Source organism: Lissotriton vulgaris, chromosome 6, assembly GCF_964263255.1.
Source record: "Lissotriton vulgaris chromosome 6, aLisVul1.2, whole genome shotgun sequence".
NCBI lineage: Eukaryota > Metazoa > Chordata > Amphibia > Caudata > Salamandridae > Lissotriton > Lissotriton vulgaris.
In genome coordinates this window covers 1,838,414,225-1,838,436,041 of record NC_141694.1, presented here as the reverse complement: position 1 = coordinate 1,838,436,041, position 21,817 = coordinate 1,838,414,225, and the positions used below count along the sequence as shown (strand labels likewise).

Sequence of the window (21,817 nt, the reverse complement as noted above, 5' to 3'; positions counted from 1 at the left end):
TTCTGGAACCAGGTAAAAGACGTCCCTCATGTTTATCTTACCTAGAACTTGTGGTCCGGATACAGGCAATAAATGCCATCTTATGAGAGTCATTCACCTAACGCCTCCTTTTACAACAGGTAGCACAAGCTCTAAAAAGGCCTTATTACTCCATGTCTGATGATGAAAAAAGGGGAAGACAGCATCAGTTGAAATCCAAAAGTTGAAGAGAAATCTGAGCAGAGCGCAGTGGAGACTCCCTTAGCACAACGTGCGGTAGAAAATCTGAGGCTCCGAGGCTCTCTCCTGAGGGTTCTAGGGGGTGAGGCTAATCTGATTGGTTGTTGCAAAATGTTGGTCTCTTTTACAAAACGAGGTAGATATGCTACAAAATGAGATGAGGCCTAGGCCTCTCTTTCTCTTTTGTACATACTGCTATGGTATTTTCTATTTACCGAGGCTCCCAGGCTGACGACGGGGAATGATACAAAGCATGGGAATCTATGAAAGTTCTAATACTGGGGCAAAGTATTCTATACTACATGGTAACCCGCCCCAACCCCCGTCCTGATGAAGACCCCCTAGCAAGGCATCATCCTTTGCCTGCACCTATCCGTGGATCGAAACGTCGACAGCTTTCCTATTTTCAGCTTCCTTCCACATATATATCTTTGATTGTACTCTCTTTTGAAAGCATGATGTATATCTAATAATTTTTGAACCACTGGTCCAGGTTTTTGTAAAATCATATTACTATCAAGTATATTAAGGTCGTTTGACCGTTGCTATGTCACTTTTCTAATTTTTCCACACTCCTCCCTACACTACCACTTTCCCTACCCCTTCCTTCCTGGAGCACACAATATGTTCAAATTGTATATACTAATTTGTGACGATACGTACCTACACATTGTGATTAAACAATGGTGTTACTATTTCAAGATTTATGTCTCTAATTACTACAGTGTCCCATAGGCCATGAAAGTAGCTGCATAAAAGACAGCTGCTCCCATGTATTGTGAATTGCCAACTCATCTATAAATCTCAATTCACATAACTCTGCATGTACTGTGTTAGACCCGTCTGCTTCTGAGAGTCCCCTCACCACTATGATTTCTTTTGTTCCCCCGTACCTCCCAAAATTTGTCGTTTTTCTTTGTCTGCCAGGAATTTTTATGTGCTGTTTCATGGGGCTAGATGTTCCTTGACGCCCAGTTGCTCACAATGCTTTAATAACTGAATATATTAAATAGTTATAAAAAAATATTGTCCATAAACTCATTGACCGCAGACAATAAGAACAAAGTAGGCATGTATACAACTATACATACGTGCACTGGCCACTCAGTATTTTGCTTCCAATGTTTGCAAACACAGAGAGCAAAACAAACGAAAACAAAAGAAAGTCAAGGAACAAAAAACTCAGCACTGTGGAGGGCAGATGCTAAACTATTCATAGGTAAGCAGGTAAGTCGCCCACTTCTGAATAGCTTAGCCTAGACTGTTTCACATTCCAGGGAGAGATTAAAATGAAAAAGGCCTTTCTTACCATCTCACTAGAACTGGCCCGGAGTGGTAATCACATTCACTCCCTATCAGGCTCAATAGCTCTATAATGGAAGGATGGTTTTTATTCCCTTCCAGGCCTTGCCTCAGGGTCGCAGAGTGAATAATACTGCTTATGCGGTACTGCCCTGACAATTTAAACTTGCACCTGGGTACCATACTCCTTGTTTTTTCCAAGGAGAGAAAATAACAGTGCAGAGGGAATATTCTTTAAACCCCTCACCTTGGCCAAGGTTGAGAAGGGAGATACTTTCTCCCCCGCTCTCTCCCAACTTGCCCAAAGGTTTTACAAAATTAAAAAGTAAAGCACACAGACACAAGGAGAGGACCACCCATTTTAGGCTGAAGCCTGCCAAACAGCAAGGCTATCTGGTTGCTAAAGACTTACTGGGAACATGTTCACAGCGAACCTGAAAAGCAGCTCGGCTCATTGCTTTCTATTGGTCTTTTGTTTTGGTGTTCTTATTTTCTTGCTTTCTGCACAATGTTTTATTTGTTTTAGCCCATCCATCCAGTCTTTGTCCCTTCTATAGAACACAGTCTTTTTACAATCTCTGAGTGGCTTCTTTTATTATTCCACAAGTGCTTTTCTTGAACTTTCTTTTTCTAAAAGCACTGCATGAGTGCAGGCATTTACATCGTTCTGAGTCTTTCGACTTCCCTCATCACATTTCTTTTCAAAACAATTTTATGAGAATGCATGAGTTTTCACCATTTAGTGTTTTAGGCCACTTCTCCCAACACATTTCTATTCATAACGATATATAAATGTCATCTTCCACAACTTTTTCCTCTGCGCCGCTTTTATATACATTTTCATGTTTCTAGAGCTTCACCATTTGAGCCGCTCTCCTGTGTTGCTTTCCCCACCCATGCCCTCCGTGCGGCTCGCCCTGCACATCTATGATATATTCACTGTAGGATGCTTCCACCTGCCTTAAGTTGCTTCCCTTACTACCCTGTTGCTTCCACAAACCTTCAGTGACTCTGCTGTGTGTTGTTTATCCATCTATGTTCTAAACACCCCACCCCTGATCCCGCTTGCTAACATCACTTTTCTTTAGCCTAGCCATCCAACCCAGACTACCACATGAGCAGGTGTTATTTGAGGCTCCCTCCTCATCATACGCAAACACAGACCCCACCATAAAAACGCAAAACACACACCGCTACTGACACAATCACAGGCCCCTCCTTCGACACAAACACAGACCCCACGATCGGCGCAGACACACCATACGCAGACAGAGGCACCAGCATATGCCAACAACGGAGACCACCGCCATGTGCCAACACAGATCACTATCATACACCAACAGACACAATCACCATACGCCAACATAGACATCACCATCAGACACCACCATACATGACAGACACCACCACCATATGTCACAGACACCACCACCATATGTCACAGACACCACCACCATACGTCAACACAGATGTCACCTGCATGCGCCAACATAGACATCACCATTATATCTCAACAAAGACCTAACTTTAATCATGCAAACACAGTGCATGGTGACAACATACATCACACATCCTCCCATGAAGTATCATGCACCCACACATTCACCGTTTACCAGTGATTTCCAGTACCACTACAAGAACTTTGTCACTCCGCCGTATAAGATATTACACACTGAAAATCATAATCAGCCTTTGAACACATAATACTTTAATCATTTCTTAAATAATAAGAGGGAGGGAGTTAAGGTAGACTTGGTACATGCAGTTAGTGGGTTTCATTTTTTGTCTCCCTTGTCTCTTTTTGAAAGGCTTTAAAAAAGGCCACAAGTCGGCAATCTCACCTTTGAATCAGAAATTGGCAAATTCTCACTATATGAGGCAGTGCCACGTAAACTCCATGTCTTTTCTTGAATTTTTAACCCTGTCAAATGATGTGGACTAGTACACAATCCAGAAGAACATTGGGATTTCTGATGTTAAAAAGTTTGCTCACCTTGCCCAAATTGATTGTTGCAATCTTTGGTTTGTCCAACAATACTGCCTGTATGCATATTCTGTAACCATGTAAAGAGTCTCCTGAAAAAGAAAGGAAACATATTTATTGTATTCAATACGAATTGACAGAGTTCATGCTCAACACATATACATTCAGAGATATAGTAATATCTTGGGCACTATATTTTGTAGTTTTATATATCAACAGATGCAATAGGTACCTTTATAGTAATTATCCTTCAGTTATCTCTCCATCTAGTTCATTTTCACCATGTACTAAACTGGGGTACCACAATACCATCTTAAGTCACTGCAGAGTCTAAGATGCCCACTGCGCCATCAAATGTACTCTAATAGGTTCTCCAGGTCTGGAATACTAACTACACTCCATCCACTATTTACAATCAATAGTCAAGTGGGCAAGTAGGTATAGGGAACTGAGATGGGGGAAGACGGGAGAAGGAGATCTGAAATAAGATTTTCAATCACCCATTAAGTGAGACTATTGATAATAATGTTCAGTCAGTTTAAAGTATTTGCCTCGATGATGCCAGGGAGTTTGCGATTGGGTGCCCCGTGTGCTTCAATTCTGCACAAACACTGATCGGACTGGAGAATTGAAAAGAATCTCAAATTATGAAAAATAAGATTGGAAATACAGTGAGTAGACATTTACCTACAATACAACTGTTTCATTTGAACTACATCAAAAACATGCCACTATAACATGACATCCTATAGCTCTGTTAATAGCATACAACAAAAGAAAGTCACTCACTACCCTTTAGTGAAACATGCTAATCAGCCTGCTTTATTGTGGTGGAGTGAGCCCTACTACAGAATATCTTCTGTTTAGAAACAGCATGTCCTTTATTGCCTTGACCAAAGGAAACAAACAGCCCCACTGCCACCCACCTGCATCCCAGCTACACCACCTGCACCAACACTTCACATCCTGTGCTCAGTGAGAGAACATGTGACCACGTACCACTGCTACTTCTTTCGTAGACTATAAATGATGGGATGGTCTCTACAGAGCTAGATATTTCTGCTCAGGGCCATCAACCGGATCCTCTCTAGATCCCAGTGGAAAAGATGTACTGGGTTCTTTGCCATCTTTGGTAGTAACAGCTAAAGGAAACATTACTTGTTCCTAGTTGTCCATCACTGATAAAGTGCCAGAATGTATATAAAAATGAATATATCAACACATGCAGATGACAGAACACATTCTTTAAAAATACAAATAAACCAAATAAACATTCCCAAGTGTGAAACAATTTGGAGCTGAAAACAATCCCAAAAGTTGGCAACATGGTCCCCACCCAAAGTGTGGATTGCAAGCTGAGGTGGCTCTGGATACCACCACTAGCAAGGCCAGTGCACATTTGGAAGCAATGGAGCTAGTGGAAAAGCATTTTTTTTTTTAAATAGGGCATTCATCTTGCAGCGAGGCTTTGGAAAACTGTAGGATAGCTTTGCTATTTTTATTCTGTGGTAATCTGGAGCGCTCCATAAAGAAAAGACATGAGAAAGAACCTCATCATTTAAAACTCAGCTGTAGCGCTTGTTCACTTCCCAGTTCTATAGGACTGTGAAATGGATTACTGTAATGCAAATGTTTCTAGCAAACAGCTTGAGTTTTGCTCAAGAGAATTCCGGATGCATGCCGTCTTCAGATAATAGATGGTTTTTGCTGTAGTCGTGAAAATAGTCTAATTTATCTAATGATGATGGGAAATCTTTCTTACCAGCCATCAAAAAGCTCAATGCCAACATGTTGATATGGTATAGCTATTCTTTGGGAGAGCACTTAATTTGCGTAGTTTGGTCATTTATGTGGTGCATCCATCCCTCCCTCCAAGGATTTATCTGTAACTATGGTCGGATTTAATGGGGGTTGCTCAAAAGAAACAATTTGTAATGCATTCTTTCTTCTGCACTACCATGGGAGAGACTGCACTGAGGCTTGGACAAAATGGTTGATTCCACTGACCTAGCCATCTGAAAGTTGGCAGAAACCAACAACTCTTCTGCTGGGTATGTAATAGCCTCTCCTCCAAACGAAACAATCATGTGTTACTGTGTTCAGGACTTCTCCAAAGTGTTGGATTGTATGTACTAGTGAAAATACAATTTCTGCTTGCTGATGTGGGGTCAAGAGGGGTTGGTTACATGGGTCGATCCTTCACCCCTTTCTAAGAGGCTCTGAGGAAAAGGTGACCTGTTCCAAAAGCCACATACACTGTTCCAGTTGTAAAATGGAAGTAAAAGATTATGTCTTCTGGAAAGCAGTACCTAGCCACACAAAAGGGGGAAAAGGCTAAAGGCACAAAAACTCCAAGGTTCTTGTTCTATAAAGTGGAACAGTTCAGGTTGAAGCTGTTCAAATGGGTAAGACCAGACCTAGAGCACAGCCAGCCTGGGGCAGAGATGAATTAAGGCCAGATGGAACAGGGCTAGAGCTGGCAGGCCTGTATCAGAGCTTCAGTAATCTCTGGAATGGAGAAGACACAGCTGCAGCAAGCAGGGCAAAAGCAACAAGGAAATGGGGCAGAACAGGGGGTGCAGCAGAGGTGTTGAGCCAGAGGAGTTGTAAAGCACTGGTACTTTGATCAGAAGCTCTTTACGTACTACTAAGACAGGAACCACCTAACAGGAAGAGACTGGAGTCACAAAAACACACTGGAATGCTGCTAATGATTGGTGGCCTCCTTAGACTGTAGACGCACTAAAGGAGGGAGCTTCTCCACTCACAGCTATCATCTTTGCCGGTCCAGAACTATAACACATGTAGACTAATTTATTGCATCATTTATAACAATGCTCAAGACTTGAAAACAATTCTTCAGGGACTTTGCTTATAACGCCCATCCTCATCTCAACTACCGCTTTCCATTTGGAAAAGGTGAATGGAGCTTGAGGCAAAACAGAAGATATTTGTGTTGGAAAAGGCTTATATCAATCTGAATTCTGAGGAAACGTCTATGCCTCCTGCAGCTGCCTTGATAAAACTGAAGAAATGTATATCAAATTGATAACATCCTAAGCTTTTCCGTTTTGGTCGGAGTTGTCAGCCCTGAGTTCGGACAAAAGTCTTGGTTTGAGCCTTCCGGATCAGGTGCTCGTGTTGAGTAGACATTTGTATAATTATTATTAAAGAATAAGAAAACAAGTTGCTTACCTGTAACTACAGTTATCCAGTATTGGTATCTTTCATAGATTCACATGCCTGAATCATTCCCCGTCGTCGAGGCGGGAGTCCCACGGTAATAATATATACAATAGCAGTGCCTTAGAAAATTATTTGTAGTAGGCTGAAAAGACTATAGGCCCAACTAGGCCCAAAACTGAGCAGCCTATCTACCTCATTACGTAAAAAGGACTGAAAAGTAGTCCCAACCAATCAGCTGACAGCACCCTCTAGAACCTTCCCAACAGAGGCAGTTCTCCTCAGATTTTCCCAGCATAAGTGAGAAGTATGTATCCCTAATAAAGAACTGCCCTGCCGGGGAGGAGGGTGGGTGCATGTGAATCTATGAAAGATACCAATACTGGATAACTGTAGTTACAGGTAAGTAACTTGTTTTCTTATCCAGTATTGGGGTATCTTTCATAGATTCACATGCTTGAATCAGAATAGCAAGCAGTAAAGTCATATCTGTCGTTAGCGGAAGGTGAGAGACAAACCGTAATTGTACATATCCCCCACACAACCGGAAGGTTATAGAGCACTGAAATGTAAGTATACACACATGCAGAAGAACCTTCTTATACTATCATTCATAATAAAGACAACATTTGATAAACAGAGCATTATAGTAAACCATACATCTTTACATAACATCCATATAATGTAAGAGACTTTGAAAAGTCTAACCTTAATGAAGAAGATGCTGCAGCACCGCCTCTCCAACTGCTGTATCATCATGTAATGCCGACTGCAAACAGTAGTGTCTTGTAAAAGTATAGACACTCTTCCATGTAGCAGCTCGGCAAATGTTCTCCAGCGTGACTCCAGCAAATAAAGATGTCGACGCCGACATCATTCTAGTGGAATGAGCTCTGACTTTTCTGACTAAAGGTCTATTAGCCTTTTCATGACAGAATTGTATCACTGAGGATAACCATCTAGCTATGGTTGCTTTAGTTACAGCTTGTCCTAGCGTGACCTGTCCGTAAGCAACAAATAGCTGGTTAGATTTTCTTATGTCCTTAGTTTGTTGAAGGTAAAACTTTAGACATCGTTTGACATCAAGAGAGTGGAGGGCCTTCTCAGCCGGTGTGACAGGATCCGGGAAAAAGGTCTTCAACTTTACCGGCTGGTTTAAATGAAAATGAGACGGTACCTTTGATATGAATTTCAGCTTGGTTCTCAATGTGACATAATCCTTTGAGAAATGTAAGATAGGTTCTGAAATGGTGAGCGCCTGAATTTCACTAACCCTCCGGGCTGAAGTGAGATCTAGTAAAATAGCCACTTTCCAGGTTAAGAATTTCAGTTCAGCCTTATGGATAGGTTCGAACGGTCTCCTCATTAATTGGGACAAGACAATGTTGAGGTCCCATTCGGGAGACGGAAGTCAAATTGGAGGAAAGGCTCGAAACAATCCTTTCAGAAATTGTTTTATCAGTGAAGATGAACATAGTGAAGGCTTGTTCGCACTTCTTCTGAATCGGGATAATGCGGCAAGATATACCTTAACAGAGGAGAATACCAGACCCGCCTTTCCTAGAGAAAGTAAGCAAGGTAGAATATCCTCAGGTGGAGCCTGAAGAGGATGAATATTATTTGCTTCGCACCAGCAACAAAAGCGTTTCCATTTGAAACGGTACGTTCTGATAGTACTAGGAGCACGGGCTTGAGACAGAATTGCTCTACAGTCTTCAGAGATTTGGAGATCTTTAAACTCTAAGAAGTCAGGAGCCATGCGTGCAAGTGCAGTGATTGAGGATCCGGGTGCAGAATCGGACCTCCTTCCCTTGACAGCATGGAAAGAGTCGGTTTGAGACGAATTGGAGGTTGTCGAGATAACAGGAGCAGTTCTTGGAACCAGTACTGTCTCGGCCTGCGAGGAGCAATGAGGAGAAGAGTGCAATCCTCCATCTTCATCTTCTGCAGAATCCTTGGTATCAATATCGGGGGAAAAGCGTACGCATAGATTCCTGACCATCTCATGGACAGGGCATTCCCTCTTGACCCACGTTGTGGAAATCTGCTGGCGTAGAACAGGCATTTGCTGTTCTGTCTTGTCGCAAACAGATTCTGAGTTGGTGTGCCCCAACTTTGAAAGAGTCTGTTGACCTGTTCCTGTTCTAGCTCCCATTCGTGGCAGCCTATGAGGGATCTGCTGAGGTTGTCGGCTAAGGAGTTGTGAACCCCCTTCACATGCTCCGCTCTGAGTGTTATGCCGTGCTGTATAATCCACTCACACATCTCTTGAGCTTCCTGCGATAGGGATAGAGCTCTCGTTCCTCCTTGCTTATTTATGTAAAACATGCTGGTGGTATTTTCCGTACTCACCAATACTGATGAATTTGCAATTCTTGGAAGGAACGCTTGCAGAGAAAGGAAAATGCCTCTTAATTTGAGATTGTTGATGTGCTTCTGCCGATACGGATGAGACCATCGGCCTCGAATCTGGAGGTCCTGAAGATGACCTCCCCATCCCTCCATTGATGCATCTGTAGTCAGAACGAATTCCGGGATAGCCTGAAGAAATGTGAGGCCCGGAGACAGATTGCTTTCTTTCGACCACCACTGGAGAGCTGGTCTCATTTTGGGTGTCACCTTTATGCGATCGTCGAAAGATCCTCCTAGTTGTTGCCATTGTTGTTGTAGTCCCTCCTGCAGCGGCCTCATCCTGAGTCTTGCAAAGGGAACTAGGTTAATTGCTTAAGAGCACATCCCTAGGAGAGACGCATACGACCGGACAGAAAGTGATTTTTTTGCTGAGATCTGCTTTGCCAGTCTTTGAAGTCTGTCCTGACGCTCCTGAGACAGGAATGCTTCGCACTTTCGAGTGTCCAGAGAGGCTCCCAGAAAGGTTAATACCTGTAGGGGCTGCAACTGTGACTTTTTTGCATTTAGAGTGAGGCCCAGACCTGAGAATAGACACAGGGCGCTTATGACCGCTTGTCTTGTGATCTGTTTCGATGGTCCTTTGAGCAACCAATCGTCGAGGTACGGGAAGACCTGTATTCCCTGGGACCTCAACGCTGCAGAGACTGGGGCCAAGCATTTTGTAACTATTCTTGGTGCCAACTTTAGCCCGAATGGAAGCACCTTGAATTGAAAGTGGATGCCAGCCACTGTGAATCGGAGGTATTTGCGATGTTTGGGGTGTATAGGGATATGGAAGTAAGCGTCTTCCAAGTCCAGAGAAGGCATAAAATCGCCTTCGTTGAGACAATTGAGCACATCTGCCAATATCACCATGCGAAAACTCTGTTTCTTCAAGAATTTGAAGAGCCTGCGCAGATCCAAAATCGGGCACCACTCTCCCGATTTATTTTTTATCAGGAAGAAGCGAGAGTAAAATCCTCTTCCCTTCTGCGAGATTGGAACCTTCTCTCTCGCATTCTTGCGAAACATGTTTAAGGCCTCCTTGAACAGTAAGTGAAGACGAGGGGGCAGGGGGACCCTTGGGCGGAATTGTAGGCGGTTTCTTTAGGAATTCCAGAGTGTGCCCTTTTTCCACTAATTCTAGGACCCACCGGTCCTATGTGATGTTCCGCCAATGATGGTAAAATGCAGAGATCTTCGCGCCCACAGGGAGGAAAGGATGTTGGACTGGCGTCCGGCAAAACTCATTGACGCTTGTTTGAGTCTCGTCCTGGATTGTTTGCTCTTCGCCTTCCTCCCTGACGAGAGAAATTATTGGAGATAGATTGACGATATGATGACTGGTAATACGGTTGCTTGTACTGTGATTGGTATTGCCGGTTCTGTTGGTTATGGTAACTTCCTCTAGAAGAAAAGCCACGACCTCTTGCTCCTCTAAAAGAACCTCTCTTGTACTGTAGAGTACCAAGCGATTTTGCGGTATTCGTATTAGTTTTGATGGCAAGCAAGGAGTCATCTATGTGCTTACCGAAGAGCGGGTCTCCGTCGTAAGCCATATCGAGGATTTTTGTTTGAACCTCAGCTCTGAAGGATGTTGCTCTAAGCCAACTTTGGCGTCTGAGCACCGCAGCGCCCGCTAACTGACGGAAATTAGTATTTGCAATATCCAGGGCACAATCTATTATTTCAGAAGCTGCTCTTTCTCCTTCAAGCAGCATCTTACGTGCCTCTTGTTGACGGTCCTCCGGTATCAACTCCAGGTATTCAGACAGCTCCAACCACATCCGTCGGTCATAACTGCAAGAATCGCAAGATAATTTGCTGCCTTGATAGAGGATGCAGCGTTGATGGAAAACTTCTTGCTTATTAAGTCTAATCTTCTGCCTTCCTCCTTTTCATCCGAAGAGGAGGTATCCCCTTGTGGCGCGGGTTCTTCAGTGTGTCTTGGTGACACTGAAGGCTGCGGTGGAGGAGGTGCAGGTACGTCCGCTGGTACCGGAGGTACTTCTTGCGTGGACGGTGTCGGTGGGAACCTCTGGCGATAGTCTGCCAGCATGGCTTGCAAATCCTGTATCAAAGAAGGAGGTAGATGATTAGTCTCCTCCGATCGTGGAGGTCTATATGGTTGCCTATAGAACGGTGTAGCCATTTCCTCTTGGTAGTAATGCTCTTGCATATCCCTCTTCGTCCTCCTCATCCCAGCATTTCATGTGTAATTGGGATGTATGGCGAGCAATCCCAAGGGGACCTTCATTATCTCAGTCATCCTCCTCAGAATCCTCTTCTTCCACATAAGACTCTAAGATCTGCGATGGCAGCAGTGGGGAAATATTAGAGTAGTCCTGCCTATGATAGGTCTTGAATAGTATAGAAAACAGTTGGTCCTTGACATAATTTTAACATATAAAGTAATTATAACATTCGATTAAATTAAACTTCTTTAAGAAAAGACTGAATCTATGTCGTTTCTTAAAGAAGTTTAATTTAATCGAATGTTATAATTACTTTATATGTTAAAATTATGTCAAGGACCAACTGTTTTCTATACTATTGAATACCCAGGTCCTTTGACTGCATTGGGTCAACCCCTGTTTTGATAACAATTATGATAGGTCTTGAGCTGAAAGTGTGTGTAGGCCACAGGTGAGACAGGTGACAAATGAGATGGAACAGGCCAGGGTCTAGTTGGCGGAGTTTTGGTAATAGCTGAACTCCTTGAAGATTTAGGCGTCTTAATAAGTTGCGCTGAAGGTGGCTGACTTATTGGCAGAAGCGCCGTCGACGAGCTCGTCGTCGATGGGGGCATCGATGGGGTCATAGTCGACGGTGGTACTGTGGATGGACTCTTCGGCGACGGGGTCTTCGTCGACGGGGCTGTAGTCGACGGGGCTGTAGTCGACGGGGCTGTAGTCGACGGGGCTGTAGTCGACGGAGTCTTCGTCTACGGGGCCGTTGACGTGGCTGTCGCCGACACCGTCGTCCTCTTAGTCGTCGGGCCCTTCGTCGTAGACTGGCTCTTCGCCGACTATGATTTCGCCATCTACAGGACTTTTATCGTCGATGACTTGGACGATGGAATGGTCAACGATGATTTTTCGTCCTTAGTCCCTGAAGATTTCTTAGAGGAAATCTTAGCTGAAACAATAGGTGAGGTAATGACAGATGTAGATACCGTCACCGCAGAGCTGGAAATGGCAGAAGTCAGAGACTGTGTGAGAAGACAGAGAGACAGTCTTAGTCTGGGCTTTACTCACAGTTTTTGATGAAGATCCTGGAGAAGCTGGGGATTCCATAGGAGGAGAGGACAACCTCCTTGAGGGTTCAGACACTCCATGAGAGGATTTGTGATGTTTTTTCCTCTCAGGAGAAGAACTGTCTCTTGATCTGGCTCTTTTGCTGGATGTTGAAGCCTTGTCCTCATCATCTGTGGTAGATGATTTGAGCCAAAGTAGAACCCTTGCCTCCCGGCCCCTGATGGTTTTGGCAGGGAAGGTGCCGCAAATCCTACAATCCTTCACAACATGAGAGGGATGTAGGCAGTAGATGCAGTCTTTGTGCTGATCATCTACATGGACCCTCTTCTTATCACAGGTCCTGCAGGCCTTGAAAAGAGCTTTCTTCTCAGACATTTTGAAGAAAAAGGTTGAAAAAAACTGAGTAGGCACTCCGGGAGACTCCCTTCCACACGACGTGCAGTGAAAATCTGAGGAGAACTGCCTCTGTTGGGAAGGTTCTAGAGGGTGCTGTCAGCTGATTGGTTGGGACTACTTTTCAGTCCTTTTTACATAATGAGGTAGATAGGCTGCTAAGTTTTGGCCCTAGTTGGACCTATAGTCTTTTCAGCCTACTACAAATAATTTTCTACGGCACTGCTATTGTATATATTATTACCTTGGGACTCCCGCCTCGACGACGGGGAATGATTCAGGCATGTGAATCTATGAAAGATACCCCAATACTGGATAATATCATGTACACACACCACCACCATTTATCAAAATTTTACAGTGTCACCAGAAGAACTTGGGGTTTTATATTTGAAGCTATTCTGTGGTCGCAAAGGCTCCAATTCACAAAATCAAAGCAGTTGCAACCACAAAATAGTGATTTGTTAACTCGTTACCAAATCAGAAAATAGGGCTGAGTCTACATACCGAATACCAAATAGAAAGGGGCCAGTTTAGGGCTCACCTTCCAATTTGTGTTTTCTCATGGAATGTTTCAATGGTTTGCACACTCAAATCATTGATAGGTAATGGACACCTCAAAGGAGGTGATAACCCACTCGCCAACAGGATGGGGTTCTATAGGGACACCTCCTTTGTAAATGCCGTAGAAACATTTTTTTTAGGAGTGGGCAGTGGCAGCTGTGACCACTGTTTACTTGTAAAAAAATATATATATATGCTTTCAAAACTTTTCTGATTTTTAAACTCATACAGGTTACCTTTAACCCTTTCGCTAATAGACCTTTCACCCCTGAATGCGAAGCCTTTTTTGGCTATTTGAGGCAGTTCATGCTTAGACCTCCATAACGTTTTCTCCCCCACATAAGGTAGCCACCCCAAATTGGGATCCTTCCCCCCTTTCCTCCCCCCTCCAATCCCAACATCCTGGGAATTCCAAAAGTACCATGAGTTTGTGGATTCCCCAGGAGCGGACTTTGAAAGTAGCGAAAATATAGCAAACTTTTGAGAAGTTTTAGGAAAAATAAGCTTCTGTGTTTCAATCTTAAAATGGCATCAACGAAAGGTTTAATGTGCTAAAGTCATCATTTTACGGGCTATCGGAAACATGCAGAGCTGAATCAAAAATACTATTTTATCACCATAGTTTTGGCATTTTGGCAAGAGATAGCCTGTTTAGGTCTTGTGGCGTTAACCGCGCGAAGTGCGGTCTCGCCAGAGACCTTTTGTTAGCGACTCTGCTTTCCAGGAGACAAGACTGGCCACGCGCATGTGAAAGAGTCGGAATTGAGCGGGCCACGCGCACGCAAACGTGCGTTTAGGTTTAATTTTTACTGCTGTCCAGATGGCTCTGGGAGTGCGCGGTTAGAGCAACAGTGTTGCCAGCTTTCATTTTCTTCAAGTTTCGTTCTTACTGCTGTCCAGATGGCTCTGGGAGTTTTGTGCACAAATGAACACGCGCTCCATTGTCTAGGTGTCTTGTGAAAGCGACGTGTACTTAAAAGCAACTGGCGCCTTGCTGGCGGTAGTAAATATTCATGGGTTTTTAGGGTGCAGTGAAGTGTCAGCTTAACACCATGAGAGGGTTTAACAGCATGTGAGAGGATGCTATTTGTTTACATGGCGCCGCGTGTATTTTTTTTATTGCGTGCTCGATTTGAGTAAATTGTAATTCGCGGCTTTGACTCGAAGCATTTTGATGCATTTGTAAAGGTACATTGTGTTATAAGCTGAAAATATTCGGCTTTTGGGGTTCTTTACACCATCAGTGATGCATTTCGATACCTGCCAGGACGTACACGACATGAGTGTTCTGTACTCCGTAAGTGCTGCATTCTGATACCTTCCACGACGTACAGGACATGACGGTTTTGTACTCCGTTAGTGATTCATTTCGATACCTCCCATGACGTACAGGTGCCCACTATTGTGGCACTATGAGAATTAGGCTTTTTGCTACGGTAATTGAAAGGGACGTGATTTAAGTATGTCCAGATGGTTCTGAGTTTTGCACACACTTGAACACGCGCTCCAATACAATTATTGCCATTGTCTAGCTGTCCAGAAGGGTCTGTATAAGGACAGGCAGGACAGAAATGCTTAACATTTCCGCCAGCAGTAATGCATTTCCATATTTCCCACGACGTACACGACATGATACCTGCCACAACGTACAGGGGCCCGCTAACCTGCCACTATGTGTCATGTCTTTTTAAAATGAGCTTTTTAGACACGGCTCCATTGTCTAGTTGTCTAGATGGATGGGTCTGTATAAGGACAGGCAGGCCGGTAGGGATGCATTTCGATACCTGCCACAACGACAGGCAGGACAGAAATGGTGTACATTTGCGCCTTTGTAGGGTTCTGTATTCTGTTAAATTAGTTTTCTTGCGGCGGCAATTCAAAGTGACGTGATTTAAGGACAGGCAGGCCGGTAGTGAGGCATTTTGATACCTGCTCAGCGACAGGCAGGACATAAATGCTGTACATTTCCGCCTTAAAGACAGAGGGGTCCCAGACTGGGAATGGTTAGAGTCATGGAAAGTCCAAATTTAAATTAATCAATATGCAAGAATTGAATTTAAACAGTACCGTTGTTTTTATTCACAACATACCGCAACCTAAAGTTGGTTCATACAGTTTGAATCTAAAACAATTATTAGATTATTGTACCACAATTGTGCCCACGCGCGCAAATAAAAAGGGGGTGAGGGAGTGCTGGTGATGTGGAGGATGTAGGTGAAAAATGCAGAAAAAACTTCATTAGTCAAAAAGGTAGAATTACATTTCAATCTATTTACAATCACAAATCTTTTCAAGTGGCTCCCCCTCCAGGGGCCACAATGAGCTGCTTCAACAAGTCAGAAAAAATTATAGAACAACAGTCTTCTATAATAGCTGAATTAATCCTGCTTTTGGATAGAAGCTGATATCGTAGTGGTTGTAGTCTACGTTTCGACCCTTGGGATAGTAGGGATAGTAGGGACAGTTCCCCTTACGGAGCGGGTCTTCATCAGGACGAGGGAAGTGGTGGGCAGGGGTCCTAAAAGCGATTAAAAGACAGGATTTAGCTGGGGTTTTTTAAGGAAAATCCCCATATTACATTTAAGAGTAAACGCCCCATCGGGCGAGATTCTGAAATATTCGTACACAGAGGATTAGTGAAAACAAAACAATAACATAGGATCCTAACATACAAGAACTATGTGCTCACTCTAATGTTGTGCTCATAACAAGAAATAAATCCAGTATCAAAATTGCTGTTTGTTGGTAAGCCAGGGGGGTAACTGAGTTGTATGTTTTCAGAAAAACGGAGTCGATTTTACCTTGAAATCAATGCAGGGACCGGACTTCAAATAGGTGATACGGCAAGCTCTGCAATATAAATGCAACATTTGTATCCTCTGTGTGAAAAGAAAAAAGCGTTGGTTTCACGATGTGAAACTGGGCTTACCTCGCGCTAGGTAGGGAGGGGAGCCTTTCGGGAATTGAATTCTTCAGGCTGCCGCTGTAAACACATCGGGCATCGTGTTAATTCTATGAAAGCTCGAGATGTCATAAAAAGTGGGCATGGGAGCCCCGCGTCACCACTGCTCCTCTGGCCGGGCACTCCGTGGGCAGAAACGGAAGTCCCGCCCCACGGTATTCCTGCTTCCGCTCATTCTGCTCTCTCGCCCTGGGGTCGCATATCTGGTATGGGTTTTACCTTTTTTTTACAATAGCGATCGTTTTTTTACTGTTCTTGTTATTTATGTAATGCAAATTTGTATAGCGCAAACTTTACCCGAAGGTGTTGCTCGTTATTACTGGTTTGGCCCCAGAACAGCCTGATAGGGGGACATCTTTTTCCGACTGCTGAACACTTTGTACCTTGTGGGCTGAACTCTCCTCACGACCCGTGTGATGCTTCCCGAGGGCTCCTGCTGCGGGGCAACAGGTGGAAGAGAGCCTGTGAGAGTGAAGCGGGGTCTGGCCTGTACTGCATGGATCCTCTCCCGAGCTTAGTCCCGAACTTAGACTTAAACATGCAGCTGAGGCAGCAAAGTCTTTACATTGAGAAACTTCACTGCATTTATCCAGCCAGGTTGCCCCCAGTAAAAAGAAGGAAGCACCGTAACAGCTGTGAGCCCGTGCCTAAGGTGCATCATCAGAGCTGTGTGAATAATAACAGCTGTGAACCCGTGCCTGAGGTGCATCATCAAAGCTGTGTAAATAATAACGGAGTCATTCCCGTGCGTGAGGTGCATCATCAGAGCGGTGTGAATAATAACAGCTGTGAGCCAGTGCGTAAGGTGCATCATCAGAGCTGTGTGAATAATAACAGCTGTGAGCCCGTGGGTGACGTGCACCATCAGAGCTGTGAAATAATAACTGCGGCAGCCCCGTGCATGAGGTGCATCATCCACATTGCTCAGGTCACCCAAATTCCTGCACTCTCTCCCACACTGCTTTCAAAAACAGCATACTCTTGCTCACACTCTCACTGCTCACCAATTCAAAGTTTGCTAAAAATGTTATGCACCGCATTGTCATACACAATACCAATAACTCAAACTTTAATGCTGCGAGACCTATTGCATTCTAAATGCTTGTTTTCATAATTTTGCCGCTTTCAAACTACGTCCAGTTTGTGATGGAAACAAGGGTACAACCCATGGGTGATCCAGGAAGGATGAAAAATAAACACAATTCTGAAATCAGCAAGGTCAGTTGTGCAGCTCCCTCAAAGTTTGAACCCCCAAAAACTAACTGTTGAAATATAAAAGTTTTGAAAAGGAGTACGAAAAAAAACAATTTGCAACGACATTTTCATTTGTAACTTCTTGTCACAAAATTACATACGCTAGGACCTTCTAGTGGTGGGGATGTATAGAGTTTGTAGGTTCTCGAAGAACTAGAGGTACCCAGCGCCAACACCTGAACTGCACCTTACAATGATTGTTCAATGGGTAGCAGGTATAGAGCAATTCCTATGGTAAAATATAAAGAGATAGCACAGGCCTACCGAATAGGTTTCGTCTTATACATTTTTGTCATGCAGCACATTATCCTGGGTGCTGTGCCTCCAAGGATTGAAGAGCTACACAATTACTACACACTGGGTCATGCAGTGTGATTTAGGAATACATGCTTGCCTCAGGAAACATTTATGGACACATTCCAAGACTTTTCAACGCATAGACAGAAAGGAAAATGCCTCGATGAAGTCAACAGCACTATGACATTCTGTGTGCGACTGCATAACTAGAGTATTTAACAGCCTGTGAAAAAGAGTAGCTTTCTAATGACCGAGACGTCACATCCCTCTTACCCCAGGCCTGCATTCACCAGCACCCATCTCCAGGGTTTTCCATTCAAACCACTGCCCGCACCATGCGTTTACCTGCAAGCCCCCAGCCACGCAGTCTGTCTCAACCCCCTGGGAATCGGAGAACTGGACATAGCAACAACAACGAAATGCTCCCATTCATCAGGTAGAGTCCCTGGGGAGCTGCCATGAATGTGCTTTGAAATTAGAGCTCTGAGAAGGAGGCTGATAACAGGAAGAGGCTGCGATGGGCACGCAGCAACATGGAAGAAGGTGGAAGGAACAAATGCTGCTCCCATTTGTCAGGTAGAGGGGGAATAATGAATACAAAGGGGCAGTGTTGGCATCACTTAATCTCAGCGCACCTAAAAACAAAAAAAATTAGCCTGACCATATGGAATGTAACTGATGCTTTTCTAAAGCGCTTCAAAACCTTTGCCTCCAAACTTTAATCTGACATTGTGTAATGTAACAAGAGCTCATGTAAAGCGTTCTAGCAGCTTTGGGTTGCTCGAGTTCACATTATATAAACATGCGTCAGAGAAAATGCAATGGGAGTTGCCCAAGCCTTGCCCTTAAATTTGCTGCAAGGTTGGGCTACTGAAGGTCAGGTGACCGAGGCTCGCTAAAGCAACAAGCAGTGAAACGGGAGGGGTTTGGAACAAAAGGCGTTACTTTGACTGGGATTGATGGTGGCCAAGAAGGATATCGCAAGGACTGGGAAGAGTGTCTATGCTCCATCTAGAGAGGGCTGGGTTAAGGGCACGTATTTCTGATTGAGCTGGGAGTGCCCGACCTATCAAGCTAGAGGTTGTCCTCAAACATGTGAAAATATTACTGAATTGGGCCAATCAGAGGGATTCTGAAGAGCCCTTCCCACTCAGGCCTTGGCTCCTTACCAAAGAGTTACACTCCTATGAGCCTGTATCAGGTTGGGTTTCAGGAGGTGGGAAGCCTGGATTCCTTGGCTCGCTGTGGCCCCTTGGTTTGTTGTGGCCAGTGGGGATAAGGTTTCTGACCTGTGTACGCTGTAACAGGTGGATGTGTGGAACGATAATGCCAATGTGTTTTCAACTTTTGTAAGCTGTATGCCAGGCTTGGCTTTTGTTTTGCTTAAAAATATTATATTATATATATAATATTTTATTTATTTATTTTTTTTTTTAAATACCCTCCTTGGCATTCAAGGATACTACCAGAGAGTTCGACAAGAAAATTACTTGATGGCACAGTCATTTCCAGAGGTGCAGGGCCTACGGGCACAGGGTCCACTACCTCACCCCACCCTGTATGTTGCAGTACCACTTGGAGGTGTTGTTGTCTGTAAGCGCCTGTACCAGCCTCCTTTAGATGGATGGAAGACTTTCAACGCCAAACGGATGGTCCTCTGCTCCAAAAAGTTGATATGGAGCCAGGACTTGAACAGAGGCCTCTGATCACCACCTCTCCCAGGTGGCAGCCCCAACTCAGTTGTGACACATCTGTCACCACTGTCAACTCTGGATGCAGCAGAGAAAGGGGTCTGCTGCTGACCCAATTGAGGTCCATTAGCCACCAATGCAGATCTTTTGCCGCGTCCTTATGGAAATCTGAATGTGGTCAGAGAGGTACCCTTGATATTGGACCCACTGAGACTTTGGATCCCATATATTCTACCTGGCATGCTTGACAAGCAGATTTCCACGAATCTCAGAAGCCTCAGAATTGACCTCCAGGACAGAGGCTGAGAGATCAGGATCATAACTGGACTGTCCTTGACTTTCCTGCCCTGGGGAAAACACGAAACCAAACCGTGTCCAGAATAGGTCTGATGAAGGGGGGGGTGCAGGCTTGTGGGCAGGGTCTAAGAAAGACTAAGGTGAGACTTTGGCACATCGTCAATGGTTTGAGTAGCCAACTTCCAGGAACCTAAATACACCCAGGGCTGCTTAATTTGTTGAAGAATAAGTGTTGGGCTCAAAGCATTGCTCAGAAGCTCCCGGCTGGCTGCGGCGCACAGCATATGAAGTCTGCAATTAACCCCATGCCTCTTTAACAGACTTCCAGGCTCTCTCTGCCCCTTTATCTCCCTAGCAGGTTCCTGTTCTTCACCCTTTATGGCTGTTCTTCTACCTTTCTCTTTCTTTCTCCATTGTGTGTGTTCCCTCTCTTCCTCTCAGGAAATTTAGGATGAGGAAAAATGAAATGCCAGCTCAAACAAAATGAGTGTGGGTGGGCCTCATCAGTCCAAAAAATTTGTGCTGGTAACCCCAATCTGCAACCACCGACTCAAATTAAGTACTAAATACACCCCTAATCAAACACCAAGTAAACAATCTGTACATTACCTACTGGCGCACCCATTACCCCTTCTAGCACAGTACGCAATCTGGGGGGTGATGGCGGATCAGGACCTCCAACTGAATTCTCAGGTTAACAAAACGGTTGGCACTTGCTTCTCGCTAATCTGAGTGCGGAGAAAGATCCTCCCTTTTTTGCCTAATTCTGCTAGAACGCAGGTTGTGAGATGCGTAATTCTCAGCAGACTTGATTACTGCACCTCTCTATATCTGGGTGCGCCTAACACCCTTATCGGGAAGCTGTACAGAATACAAGCCATTGCAGAGAAACTCGCTTTAAATAGGCAGCGAGGGACCTCAACCACATTAGCCTTGCAAGATTTGCATTGGCTGCCGATCGACCAACGAAATCAATTTAAAGCTCTATGCACTGTCTTTAGGGCAGCTAATGGAATGGGCCCTAATAACCCGCAAAGAAAATTCAGCTGGTATTCTACAACTAGAAACCTTTGGTCTGCTTCAGCATTTCTGATGAATGTAGTCCGGTTCAGGCGGTCCAGAACAGGTGGCAGATCCTTCTCTGCCGCTGCTTTTCTGCTATGGAACACTCTCCCTTTGGATCTACGTCAGGTCCAAAGTCTTATGGATTTCAGGTAAAAGTTGAAAACGTTTTTATTCCCCAGGCTGGACTAATTTTTCCTTCCAATATCCTCTCTTTTTCTACCTTCCTTTATCACACCTCGGTTGCCCCTATTAACTTCTGGTGGGGACTCTCTTTTTTAAGCGCCAGGATACCCGTCGGGTGATAGAGCGCTATATAAGCACCTCATTACATTACATTACATTACATTACATCCAAGCCGAGAGTTTAAAATGTCAAACGGGGTCTGATCTGAAGTCAGTTTTTAGGTTGAGCCTAGGCAGCACGCATGCACTGTCTGCAAGGGTGCACAGACAAAATATCTATATTTAAATATTGATATACAATTATATCGAAGGGACATAATAGCGAAGGTAAGTAATATCGACACTCTTAATATCGATATAAGTAATATCGAAGTTTTAAATATCGATGTCAGTAATATCGATGTAAATAATTTTGTTACTAATATCGATTTTTTAATAATTTTTGTGTATATTATATTGTATTTGTTATGTTTTTTAATTTTTTTCATGTAATTTAATAAATTTTGTATTTTAGTACTGTAGCGGGTTGTGGGTTTATAGGGGAATAGGGTGGGAAGTAATTTAATTATGTTAAATTAATTATTAATTTGTAGGAATAATTAATTAATTGTAATTGGTTTTTTTAATTACTTTTAATCAATTAATTGATAAATATGTTCTGTAGCGGGTTACGGGTTTATAGGGGAATAGGGTGGGAAGTAATTTAATTGTGTAAAATTAATAATTAATTAGTAGTTATTAATTAATTTTAAATAATTGGTAATCAAATTTAATT

At 43.8% G+C, this 21,817-nt stretch overlaps 1 protein-coding gene across 1 annotated transcript in view; it reads right to left on the bottom strand.

The window, feature by feature from the left end:
- Positions 1-21,817, bottom strand: part of TMEM214 (transmembrane protein 214) — a 357,109-nt gene that overhangs the window by 233,217 nt on the left and 102,075 nt on the right. The window contains exon 5 of the mRNA XM_086928122.1: positions 3,515-3,597. Within this exon, the coding sequence (XP_086784248.1) occupies positions 3,515-3,597 (83 nt within the window). The remainder of the gene's footprint in view (positions 1-3,514; positions 3,598-21,817) is intronic.